Source organism: Dipodomys spectabilis, unplaced genomic scaffold (genome assembly GCF_019054845.1).
Source record: "Dipodomys spectabilis isolate Male_0828 unplaced genomic scaffold, ASM1905484v1 ptg000188l, whole genome shotgun sequence".
NCBI classification, from domain to species: Eukaryota; Metazoa; Chordata; class Mammalia; order Rodentia; family Heteromyidae; genus Dipodomys; species Dipodomys spectabilis.
This window is the reverse complement of record NW_024870865.1, coordinates 268,052-281,793: the sequence shown is the minus strand read 5'-3', so window position 1 is coordinate 281,793 and position 13,742 is coordinate 268,052. Positions and strand designations below refer to the sequence as shown.

The 13,742-nt window shown below is 38.7% G+C and overlaps 1 protein-coding gene across 1 annotated transcript in view; it reads right to left on the bottom strand.

Annotated features, from left to right (window-relative positions):
• Camta1 (calmodulin binding transcription activator 1) overlaps positions 1-13,742 on the bottom strand; it is a 731,341-nt gene that overhangs the window by 686,114 nt on the left and 31,485 nt on the right. Inside the window, 1 exon segment of the mRNA XM_042695784.1 lies at positions 9,713-9,831. Within this exon segment, the coding sequence (XP_042551718.1) occupies positions 9,713-9,831 (119 nt within the window).

Genomic DNA, 13,742 nt, shown 5'->3' with positions numbered 1-13,742 from the left:
TGGAGCCAGACTTCCAGCCCCCTCCTTAATATTTTTAAAAAACAATCTCAGAAAACGGCATAGTTAGTTATAACCTGGAACAAAAGACAATCTGTCCAAACGTCATCTCCAATGTGAGACAGACATAAAAACTTAAGAGACAATGCTGACAAAGAAACTCAAGATCCCCAAAAGACGCTGCCTGCCCTCAGCAGATCAGCCCTGCCAAGTGCAGAGTTTGAGCGATATTCTGGAATTAGGAAGTGGTGATCATTGCACAACTTTGTGGATACACTACAAACCACTAAAGTGTATACTTTACAAATAAAACTGTAAATAAAGACAAATACTAGGTTAAAAAAATTAAAACTCCCAGGCTGGAGTCAGGCCTCCTAGAAGGCGCTGTACTCACAAACAACTCCAAAACCACTAATAACCAATCTTTAAAGGCAAGTCTTCAAAGGTTAGTAAGCGTCCTCACCTACAACTCAAGGAAGCTAAACAGGCAAGTATCTGATCAGTGCCAGAACCAAGACTAAAACCTGCTCAGCTCTGCACCAGTTATGCATTCTTTTCAAGAGACCTCTGGAATGATCATCAGGAATCCTGGGTTTAGAAGAAATCTTTAGCTTCATATCTTAATTTTAATTTATAAAATATGTTGCTTATTACAAATACATTCTAACACAAAAATTTACAGCTCATAGTCTGGGAATTTGTCACTGTACCCAGTAAAGTCATTTAAATTTTACTTGGGCTAATGACAAAACCTGAAGAATTTAACTAAATGATCTATTTGTTCCAATGGATCACACAGATTTATAGAAATCCTTGCTGTGTGCACATAGTCTCTCAGTGAGGCTAAGGCGGAGTAACTAACTGCAGGGCACAGGCCAAATTCCAAAGAGGCTGCTTGGGAACACTCACGCTGCAAGAGACTGACAAGTTCTGACAAAGCATTATCATCCATCCCATTAAGTAGCACTGTTGATTCAAACTGTTTGCTTCATGGTTTCTATTGTGTAAAGTATTGTACTTGTAAGACCCATGAATAAAGACAGCCATCTATGAGATTTTACAAGCATTTACTGAGTGTGACTCTGTTCCAGGTTTGATGGTAGTTAACACACACTGAAGTAATATTACAATAACACAGTTAAGGTCTGAACAGACATGAGCCCACAGGAAGTTTCTTTCTTTAAAAAAAATTTTCTAGCAGTTCAGGAGACTGAGATCTGAGGGTTACAGTTCAAAGCTAGCAGGGCAGGAAAGTTTGTGAGATGCTTATCTCCAATTAATCACCAAAAAGCCAGGTGTGACTGGGTGCCGGTGCCTTACACCTGTAATCCTAGCTACTTAGCAAGCTGAGATCTGAGAATCACAATTAGAAGCCAAGCCAGGCAAGAAAGTCTATGGGACATTTAGCTCCACCAGAAAACCAGAAGTGGAACTACAGCTCAATGTAGTAGAGTGCTAGCCTTGCCCAAAAGAGCTCAGTGACAGAGCCCAGTCCCAACTGCAAAAAAAAAAAAAAAAAAAAAAAGCCACAAGTAGAACTGTAGCTCAAGTGGTAGAGCACCAGCCTTGAAGAAAAAAAAAAAATCCTTCAGGGACAGAACTCATCAAGCCCCATGACCAAAACACATATATATATGAAAATTTTTAAGAATATATGCCTACAGGCTGGGAAGGTGGCTCAGTGGTAGAGTGCTTGCCTTGCATGCATGAGGCCCTGGGTTCGATTCCTCAGCACCACATAAACAGAAAAAGCCGGAAGTGGCGCTGCTGTGGCTCCAGCGGTAGAGCGCTAACCTTGAGCTGAAGAGCTGAGGGTCAGTGCCCAGGCCCAGAGTTCAGGCCTCATGACCGGACCCCCCCAAAAAAAAAAAAAATTAAAAAAAAAGAATATATGCCTACATGCAGAGAAAAAAATTGATTAAGGAGATTTTAATCAATGAAGATGAGGATTGTAAATTTTAAGACCAACCTGCACTACACTTTGAAGGCTAGGCTTGGTGGTTCACCAATGTTAATCCCAGCAACTTAGGAGACAGAGATCAAAGGTAAAGTTAGCAAGACTTGTCAGCCAATTAGCCAGGCTTGGGGACAAAAAAGTATTAGGCACATAGCTCAAGCAACTGAGTGGCTGAGTTCCAATTCCACTATCACCAAAAGAAAAAGAAAAGAAAAATAAGAAGGGTAGCTTGTTTAAAAAAACAAAACTGAGGTGAAATGTAATTTAACAATTCCCAGTTTTAAAGTTTATTTTTCTTATCAAAATACAAAAAGTAGAGCTGGGAAAGTAGCTTAGTGATAAGAGTGGTTCCCTAGCATGCATGAAGCCTTGGGTTCAATTTCTCAGTACCACATCAACAGAAAAAGCTGGAAGTGGCTAGCCTTGAGCAAATGAAGCTTAGGGATAGCACCCAAGCCCTGAGTTCAAGCCCCAGGACTGGCAAAAAAAAAAAAAAGTCAAAATACAAAAAGTATTGGGAATTTAAAAGGATAATTCCCATAGAAAAAAATTGTTGGCCGGGCACTGGAGGCTCATGCCTGTAATCCTATGTACTCAAAAGGCTGAGATATGAGGATTGCAGTTCAAAGCCAGCCCGGGTAGGAAAGTCCATGAGACCCTTATCTCCAATAAACCACCAGAAAACCGAAGTGGTGCTGTGGCTCAAGCGGTAGAGCACTAGCCTTGAGCTGAAGAGCTGAGGGACAGTGCTCAGCTCAGGCCGGGTTCAAGCCCCATGACCGATCCAAAAAAAAAAAAATGTTGTAGGACAAAGAGTGAACAAATGCAGCCGTAGTACTCACTGGACACTATGTTGAAATGAATGGGTAGGATGGGAGGGAAAAACTGGGAGAAAGCAAAGAAGGGGTGTCCAAAAGGAAATGTACTCTTTACCTGATTTAAGTATATGTAACCCTTTTGTACATCACTTTTTGTTTTTAAGTCAGTTGTGAGGCTTGAACTCTGGGCCTTGATGCTGTCCTTGAGCTGCGAGAGTACTCTACTGCTTGAGCCACAAAGCCACTTCCAGTTTTCTAGTGGTTTATTGGAGATAAGTCTCACAGACCTTTCTGCCTAGGCTGGCTTTAAACTGTGATCCTAAGATCTCAGCCTCTTGAGTAGCTAGGATTACAGGAATGCGCCACCGGCACCTGGCTGTAGATCACCTTTATAATAAAAAATTAATTTAAAAATTGTAATTATACAGCTTTTTTCAGGCTCTTAAGTAGGCTTAGAACATATTACCTTTATATATACTGTTCTCTACCAAGATGTTTTACCAGGCTGGGAATGTGGCCTAGTATGCATGAAGCCCTGGGTTCAATTCCTCAGTACCACATAAACATAAAAATCTAGAAGTGGTGCTGTCTCTCAAATGGTAGAATGCCAGCCTTGAGCAAAAGAAGCTCAGAGACAGTACCCAGGCCCCGAGCTCAAACCCCAGGACTGCCCCCCCCCCCAAAAAAGAAAAACCTCAGGGACAGTGTCTAGGCCCTGAGTTCAAGCCCCAAGACTGACAAAAGAAATTTAGTAAGAAAATCACTGAAGCTACCACTAAAACCACATATGCCATTTTAAGAGTCAGTATAAGGACAAGAAAGAAGTTTGATGAGACAAGTCTTACAGCAGATCATACATAAAGGCACCAATGAGGCTGAAAAAAGTCCCCAGGATTCAAGTTTTATAAACAAAATATTTCAGAGCTCAATTTCCCTATCCTTCCCTCTGCTTTTCTGTCTCTTCACCAACCAGCGATAACCAGTTTCCACAAGGAAGAATGAAAAATTAACATCTCTACATTTAACTAGTTTTTTTAAAATCAGCAGTATTGTTCCTGAGTTAACCTAATCCCTCAAAGTACTAATAAAGACTCTGAAAGAAAAAACAGTTGTGACAGAGCCATGCTATGGTTTGAACATTTATGTCCTCTCCAAAATCTTCACTGGAACTTACCATATCCACAATTCTAACAGTATGAAAATGATGGAGGTGATTAAATCAAGGCAGAGCCCTGATGACTGGGACTAGCAACTTAATACAATAATAAAAATGAGAATTGTATATTTTTTTAAAAGTCAGTACAAAGGAGAATTCTATTTTGTTTGCGTACTCTTGAGAAACTTTGTACTAGAAGAAAAACAATTTTTTAAAAGGACATTAACAATTCAAAAATAGCACACAAAAGTGATCTGAACATATTTAGTGCAAAAAGTGTTCATTATGAAAGGCTGATGGTGCTACATTAGTCTGGCTTTGGAAGAGTGCCAGGTGAAATCTAGGACTGGAGACCCGGGAATGCAGTAGTTATATTTTAAGTCAAACAGCTAATTAATGATTAAACAAAAGAAATTCCAGTCTGGACAGCATACATGAAGTACTAATAAGTGTAATTATAAAGTAGTTATTTGTACAGTCAGAAACTTACATTAGTATAATTATTTCTGGCCATGGGTCTTAAAAACATGAGCCTAAAACACAGAACCCTGTAATACCTCGCTAATGAAGATGTGAACATCAAGTGAATAAAAGGTGGGTCCATTAAACAACACGATGAATTTTTAGTATACTTTTACTCTGTTCCCGGGAAATCAAAGTCAGGCCTCACCCTCCAGTCACTCAGAGGAACAAGATTTCTACTTTCAATGTATTTCCTTCATTATTCAGAGCCACTTTAGTATTGATTGTTAAGGCTCAAAACTATCTCTCCAAGAAACGAGCATTTGCTACTTTTTAAAGTCACCATGCAAAAACATATTGTTTATGTATATATAATATTTGAATATGCAAATGATAAAGAAGCCAAATGATCCTATAAGAAAATCCTAATAACTGTTAGATCCTGGAAAATATCCATTTGAAACTGTACTTCAAGTAGCACTGTGGCTGAGCGCTTGCCTTGAGCTGAAGGACTCAGGGACAGCACCCAGGCCCAGAGTTCAAGCCCCGTGACCAAGAAAGGAAGGAAGGAAGGAAGGGAGGGAGGGAGGGAGGGAGGGAGGGAGAGAGGGAGGAAGGGAGGAAGGGAGGGAAAGGAGGGAGGGATGGAAGAAAGGGAAGGAAGGGAAATGCACTCCAGGAGAGAAGAGGAGGGAAGGAGGGAATATGTACTCCCAAAGAGAGGCTGTGGGGTCTGGACTCACTAATCCCCTACTGAACAACCCCAGCTAACTCTCTAATCTCCAGTTCACCAAAGTCAGGAGCACTATTTACATCTCCACGGGCACAGGTTTCCTCATCTGTAATGTGAGGACAACCAACCAGCCTATCTCATAGGATTAAGTGTGATTTATTAATTGTCAAAGACTCAATAGTGCCTACTATACAACAAACGTTCAATAAACTTTGGCTTCCATAATTACTGCTGTCACCATGAGCATCATCTTTATAGTCTTCAGAAGCTGAGAATAGTGCCTGTGGTTGAGAAAGCACAATCTAAAGTTGATTTGCTTCTAGATACAGCTTTTAATTTATTTTGCAATTACAAACAATATTCGAGAAGGGCAGGGACTTTATGTAATTCAATGGGTTAGAAAAGAGGCCAAGAATCTCTCTGTCTTTTAGAAACTTTCAGCTTCACCAAACACTTGGATATGAACCCAAAATACTAATCCTCAATTCACTCTAATTCAAAACTATATTTTAGAAAGGATTTGCTGAGCATGCTAATGTAGCTTAGAATGATGGGGTCTTGATTAATAGCCTAGACAACAAATAATAGAATGCAGCTCCTGGAGCCTGGGAAGGTGGCTTGGTGGTAGAATACCTGCCCAGCACATTGCGAGGGCCTTGGGTTCAACCCCCAGCAAGAGGAAGGGGAGAGAGAAAGGTAAGGAGTTCAAGTCCTAGGACCAGCATGGAGGGCAGTGGGGGGGGGGGGGGGGGGATATGAAAGAAAATGGGAGCCAGAGAAAGATGACAGCTGACACCTCGCACAGACAGGCAGTGAAGAGTGAAATGATAAACATCACTCAGCCATGCATTCAACTGCTCTCTGGCCTGCATGTCTATGCCAGGGGAAGATCACTGTCCCAGGAAACTAGATCGAAAGAAATGCTGCGCTATATAACAGTTCTCAATATGAGCCGACTGCTTCATGTGGCCTTCCAAAACACAGCTATCCATTCTGCTCCAGAATGAAAACAGGCTCCACAATGGCAGTGAGACTGTATTTCACTTTATGAGTGAGCGAGTCAAGGAATTTCAGAGGCAACAATGACTACACAGGATTTTCCTCACCTGGGACCAGAAAGCCCTTGTGAGAACCAAGTCCATTGAACTTGGTTTCCTTTAGCTTAATGTCAACATGACAGATGGCAGGTCAAAGAACATGGCAAAATGGCAATACCCGGCAAGAGCAAAGAAGAAAGTACTTTAATAGCTGTACTAATTATTTTGCTCCTCCTATTATCCAAGCCTACTTAAAAAAAAAAAAAAGCAAAGAAATTGGATGCCACTGATGTATGCCTGTCATCCTAGCTACTTTGGAGACCATATCAGGAGGTTCAAGGCCAGCTTTGGCATGCACTTAAAACTCCAATCTCAACAGAAGTAGCTAGGACTGGTGACATATGCCTGTCCCTCCAGAAGAGGAAATTTGAAATAAATACATATATACATATATGAGGGGTAAGTCCAAGCATGAGGCTAGGCAAGATGCAAGACCCTATCCCCAAAATAACCAGTGCCTCACAACTGACACTAAAATCTGAGGATCCAGGTTGAAAGCCACCCCAAGAAGACAAATCCACAACATTTTTAGCTCCAATTAAGTAGCAAAGTGGAGATATGACTCAAGTGGTAGAGCGCCAGCCAGGAGAGAAAAGACCTAGTAAAGGATGGGAGCCTGAGTTCAAACCTCAGTAGGGCTTGTCCCTCCAAAAAAGGCAAAGAAACAAAAACAGTGACTGGGGATTGCAGCCTTAGTAACCCCACACAGAACTAACGGCTCCAAATTTACCTCTTTCACTGCCATACTTAATATTCCTGTTTTTCCTAAAGCCAAAAAACTTTTTTGTTTAATTATCAGGAAAATCACAACAAAGTCCTTCACACAGTAATATGGAGAAAGCTTTCCATTCACTTCTCTCCTCCAAGTCTGTGTCAGTGTTGAGCTGACGGGCCACTGTCAGGGCCAATCACTGGAAGAAGGTGCTGTGTGGCGGCCCCGTGAGCTGTGAGCTGTGCTCCCCCTGCTGGCCCACCGGCAGTGCCGGAGCACACTCTCCGGAGCGCAACCCACCTTCCTCATCCAGACCCCAACCTCACATTTTACCAAGCCCAGAGAAGATAATACATTTACTCTACCACCTCAACTATCCTTAACAACCCAGCGATCCAAGGAGTATGTATACCGGAGTTCTGAAAGAAAACACAGACACAACTCTCATCCTCCATAAAACAATTCTTTATTGGCACTTTTTACTATATTAGCAAAGAGGAAAAAGTGAACAATTCAGAAGTAAATTAATATGTAAAAGATGAGGGACATTGCTTAAAAGTTCCAAAACTGCTAAACTAAGCCATAGATCTAAAGAATCAATTTTTTTAAATTTTTTTGGGGGGGTCCGGTTGTAGGGCCTGAACTCTGGGTCTGGGCGCTGTCCCTCAGCTCTTCAGCTCAAGGCTAGCGCTCTACCACTTGAGCCACAGCGCCACTTCCAGCTTTTTTCTTTTTGCTTATGTGGTGCTGAGGACATGCAAGGCAAGCGCTCTACCACTGAGCCACCTGCCCAGCCCCTAAAGAATCAACTTTTATAAGTCTTTTAAGGCCAACATTTTGATCATTAAACAATTTCTGGGTTCCAGTATAATTTTAAATCATAATTATACTGTCAATTCCATATGAAATATAACACTGAAAAATATGTCCCCACGTATGTCTTCTAACCATTATAAACTAATAGCAATATAGCATCAAATCTGTTGCACATGAAGGGAGAAGAGAGTGCTAGAAGCCTGAGACTGACTGGAACATACCGTAAACCCATGCAGACAAGTGACAATGAAATCCGTCACTATATAACTTACTAATGTAATTTTTTTTCAAGATTTAAAAAAAAAAAAACTAAGTTTCGGGAAATTCTTTTTTTATTTTAATTCATTTTTTTGTACCAGTCATGGGGCTTGAACTCAGGGCCTGGGCAATGTGTCTGAGCTTTTTTTTATTTTTTTGCTCAAAGCTAGTGCTCTACCACTTGAGCCTATACTTCCACTTGCAGTCTTTTGGTAATTTACTGAAGATAAACATCTCACTGGTTTTCCTTCTGGGCTGGCTTTGAGCCACGATCCTCAGCTCTCAGCCTCCTAAGTAGCTAGGATTACAAGTGTGACCCACCAACACCCAGCTTCTCGCAGGGAATTCTAAGAAAATATTGAGGTTTTAAATAATTTGTAACCTAGTAGAAAATTACTGAGAAGCTTCCAAGAAAATACCATATTAGTGAGTTTTATAGTCCAAGATTAAGACTAATTTTCAGCATGTTTTCTTTGTTCCCGTATCTAAAATGTACGAAGGCAGTTAATAAGCTGGTAAAACACAAGTCTCTGAAGCAGCTGTATTCTACCCTAAAGGGCAAATATAGCTTACACAAATAATCAAAATATATACACCTTCAGAGAAGCTGAAAATCAGTTGAGATGAGGTAACAAAGCTAAAAGCTCTAGTATTTATAAACTGTAATTTATGAAAAAGAGACACTTTTCATCCACATAACCTCCCACAGCTCAAGGCTAAAATATTCTGCGTCAAGACATTGGCACAAAAGAGTCTTTAAAGATTAAGACTCACAGACAGCACTGTTCTCGTCTCGTGTCCTAACAAAACCGAGTGCCAATCAAGAATACAAGGCTGCATTTTAACCTAAGATGGAAGTGAAAGTTATACCAGCGACAGAAATGGACTCAGACCAACCTGACAAAACCAGTAACCCATACTCAATTCTCACCACCCCAGAAATTAATGCCACCTTAAGGGGTGATGGACACAGACCCAATTCTTATCACCGCACTAAAGGCTACTTATTACTCTAAATTAAAATATTCAGATTTCAAAATAAAAAAGAAGACAAAGCAATGCACTCCTAATATTCAGATTCCCAGGTTAAAATTTACCAAAAAAGGAAATTCATCCAAGAAGAAAACTGTTCATTCTACTTCAGCAATATATTTTTATCTGGATTCCAAACATATAAGGTACTATATAAACCTTCAGATCTAATTTTTTAAATGCCTACATTTAAGGCAAAGCAGTTAACTCTCCAAGCAAGCTTCCTTCATCAGCAAGGACTAATATTGCTTTGCTCGTAAGAAGCCAGTCCCTCCCAATCCTACAGAATTTCCCACTGCCAAAGTACTGGACTGTCTTTGAAACATTGCTGCATACTAATCATTCATAACAACAGAGAACCAATGCTTAACTGAGAAGCAGGAAGGATTAACCACCAATGCAAGAAGCCAATAGGCAGGAAGACACAAGCATAGAAACTCATGCTGCCTTAGTTAGTCAGCATGCACCTTTTACATGTTCAACACAAGCCAAGCAGATCTAAGACAGATCAAGAGACATGTCAGTTCCTGTCAAATCCAGATTAAATATCCCTTTCATTGACAATTTCCTAGTTCAGTATTTTGAATTTAAAGCTAACATATAGTATTGTACAAAACAACCTAAAAAGTTTGCCCTTAAAATAATTATATCCTTAGAAACAGAAATTTATCTACCTCATTAGTGTTCCAACGGTGCCTCTCTTTTGGTAAACTTGAACATTTCGGCAGACATTCAAGCAGCTTTTTCGGTAAAAAGATTTTTACATGACTACTATTGCTGTTCCCATGATCATCTATAAAGAAGAAAACAATAAATTCAGAGAAAGTAAGAGAAAAGCCTCCTTTTAAGTACACTGGCAAGGTCAGAAACAGCAGCTCCGGTTAGTGGCTGTGAGACCAGGAGCTTCAGCAGAGGGCTTCTATTCTATTTTCCTAGCAACCTCATCTACACTTAGCCGATGGCAGCAGGGGTCTATCTGGCCATGAGGTTCTAAAATGGGATGGAGCTCTGCTCCATCACCACAGATTGAACTGGGAATGCTCCAGCATGCCCACAACCAGACATTACTTTAAAGGTTCTTCCTCCGTGTTCCCATGAAGCACATCAAACATGCAAATGATTCAACCTCACAAAACCCAAGAATCTTTTATGAGCCAGTTGAAAAGGTTTCTAAGTAAAAAGTTATAAAATACATGACTATTTTCTTCATAAACTAAATATTACTTTGTCCTCTACAAATACAAATGAAATTTATCCATTCAAAAGCAAATCACAAATCTTATAGGGAACTTAAACCAGCAGTTAGCTACCACATAATAAAGAAGCTGGCCTGTCTATCCTGAATCTAAAAACATGCCATTGTAATTAACTTATTTTACATGCACATATCTGTACAATTAATGTGTTACATTACAATGTAACTCTTCCAAATAAGTTAAAGAAAAATTACTTCCCAACTAGATGGTATGTCTGACTCCTTGGTAATGGGTCTACTTGATGCTTTCTAGAAGAGACCATTTCCTTATATAAAACATTTATTTTAGTCATCTATTTACATATCATATAGGATTCCACTCCTGTAACACAGTCCCTTCGCCTGGCTCCAAATTCCTTGCCAGTGTGGCAAATTTAGGTCAAAGTTTCAAATTACTCACTCCATTGTTTCTAACACTAAATGAAACTCCCAGTACATATTCAAAAGGTACAGTGCATAACGAGGCACTAAGGAACAGCATATTAAAACAGTAAAGACTGAATTTGTTCCAGTTAAGACAGTTTCAAACTTTTTCTAATATTAGTAACATATAATAAACACACTTAACTCAGAAAGAAAAGTCCAAGAATATGGCCCAGTTCTGCTACTTTCTAATTGTGTGACCTTGGGTAAGTTACTTAATATTTTCAGTTTTCCCAAATCATTCATTAGAGAATTAGAGATCACCTAATTCTCCTTGAAGTCCAGATCCCTATAAAATTTACTACCACTTAACAACTTAATATACCTTACAACTCAATAACCTTATATAGGTATTTAGGTATTAGCTAAAAATGTTAAAAGTAAAATACAACAATCAAGTCTTCTAGCTATTTACTTTAATTTTGTTTAGCATGGTCTACTTTTTTGGAATAAGAAAAAACCATAAAAGGATTAAAAAAATCTTCTAAGGTCACAAAACTCCAAACATTTTTCCTCTGACTGACACATTTCTTCTCATGGAAAAGACCTTAAAAGGAGAATATTGAGCATAGAATAGCCTAAAAATATTTACTACATCATATAGAATATTTTATAGGTATAAACTTATAAGAATTTTAGCATACTAAATCTCTTTTAGTCTATGAACTGCATAACCAATTGAACTATAGCACCATCATATATCTATATGGCAGGATAAAAAACTTAAGATATTAACTGCTTTTTAGATTCTAAAGTTTTAATAGCAAAATTAAGATTAAGCTCTTTTAAAAACCTTGCTTCAAAACCAAAAAGCAACTGATCAACTAATAGGACGCTCTGTATTAATTATGCACTATAAAAGCTGCTCGGTGTTATGAGCTTGGCCCAGCTCCCTGCCATTCCTCCTCCCAAGGGAGGTGCCATGGGCCATAAAACTTTACCGCACAGAAGACAAATCACATGAGCCTTCGCCTCCCTTCTCACTACCCCTAAAATGGTTTTACTCTCACTTTTTAAAACCCCCATGATGTATATAATTTTGAAAGGAGAGGTGAAATTCTTAAATCAATACTCAATTCAGTCAATATTTACAAGGTCCCTTTTATGAAACACTGTGCTAGGGCCTCAGCTTGCATATGAAAGGTCCTATCTCTGAGAAAGCTATTTGTTGAAGGCAGAATTCTGAGCACTAATGAACAGAATACTAAATACTAGCTTCTATCTCTGTTTATGATCACAACCTGATGTTAATGCCCTGTCTCTTTAGTCTGTGTTAAATAAAGTGTAAGCAGGGAGAGAGGTCTCCTTCCAACAGTAAACCTCACACTATAGAAAAACCTCAGTCTTCAACTCTGATACCAAATCGTGGTGGTTGAGCCCAAAGGCTTTTGAAGAGGAAAAGCAGATGCTGTACAAGTGCTGTCTCAATCAGGTTTCTAAGTATAGCCCTTTATGGGGATGTTCGGCCAGGGGTTAAAATGGAAAAGGAGTATGACAGGCCAGTGGTTCCCTTTCATCAGTTTTTAAACTGTGCCACTTCCAGAATTTTAGGTTCACACTGAATATAAATGGGATGTTTTTAAGAAACGTAACAATGGGTAAATGTTCCCACTGAGCATTATGAAGATGGCAATTTCAATACTGGAAAAGGAATTATTACGAACTTAAAAGGTAAAATGTTAAAACTCATACTTTCAAATTTCAGTATTTCTGGCCAATGTGTGATAAGGAGCAACTTTGTCTTTACCCTAGAAAGAACTGTTCACGTGCTGATACTGCATCAAAGTGTTCTTAATTAAAAGCTGCTATTCTATGTTTTTAGAATTGCTATCAATGATTAAATAATTGAAGACACGTGGTAGTGTTTAAATCCTGAGAACAGTATCCTGAGTTAACAAAAAACTAAAGTGCACACTGGTTTCCACTGCATCTCAGTATCAATCCAAATCGTTAAACTCTGACACTGCAAAACTGAAGTGTCAGCCAAACGACAGGGAGACATTTCATTATAATTATCTACAAAACATGTATGCTGTGATATATGAGTTCACAAATAAGTTTCTAACCTATTTCACAATAAAAATGTAACTAGTGAAGCCCTTGAAATTGACAGATGAATTCCTTCGCTGACAGCTATAATTCTACAAAATGAACCATCCTTTCTAGTCAACCTTCAAATATTTTCTAAATAATAATTATAGAGGCATGGTATAATTTAGCTAAATCTTTCCAGAATGTACAAAAATGCTCAATCACTTAGTTAATAAGAAAAAAAGTAGAAATTCTGCTTTTGGTCTTCTTTCTAAAAACTGGCATTCATACTGCTAAATCTTTTTTTTTAAATCCAAAGAAATGCATTTGACCTGTTCCTTGGTTCACTCTGACTTGTGCACGGTAAATTATAGCTGTACTAGCTGTAAACCTAAAAGTGATACCTCTGTTTTGATTCCTAATAAAAATTAAGTAATTTTGGTTCTATGAGTAATGACTAATACTGTAATTCAATCAAGCTGATTATGATTAATCTCTCAACCTCTAAACTGAACTTTCAAAATGCATTGGTGTAACTGTGCATGCAACTGCTAAATCTTACTGGGAATATGTTTGATCAACAACTTGGAGTGGTAAAATTAAAAGGAAGCTCAACAATCTTCTGTTTAGCTCTAATTATTATGTGCTTAGATTTAATTAGTAGGATAAGAACTGATTCAGGAAAACATAAGCACATATTGCTATGTTCAAGTCAGTACAGTACGCACAGTGGTAAATACTGCTATGACTAACCTATGACCTTCAAATCTCTCTCATCCAAAATAAATATTAAGCACCAACTATGTGCCAAGCATTGATCAATCTGCATGATTCTTTTCCAAACAGTCTCCAAAGTAAATTAAACCCAGAAATATTTTTAAGGTTAAAAAAAGAAAAGAAAAAAATAGGAACTTTTAGGTAGAAAACTTAGCTAGTTTTACTAGTTAACATCTCTCCTCTTCAGAGAATCATGTGACCAACACCTCATACTCTGT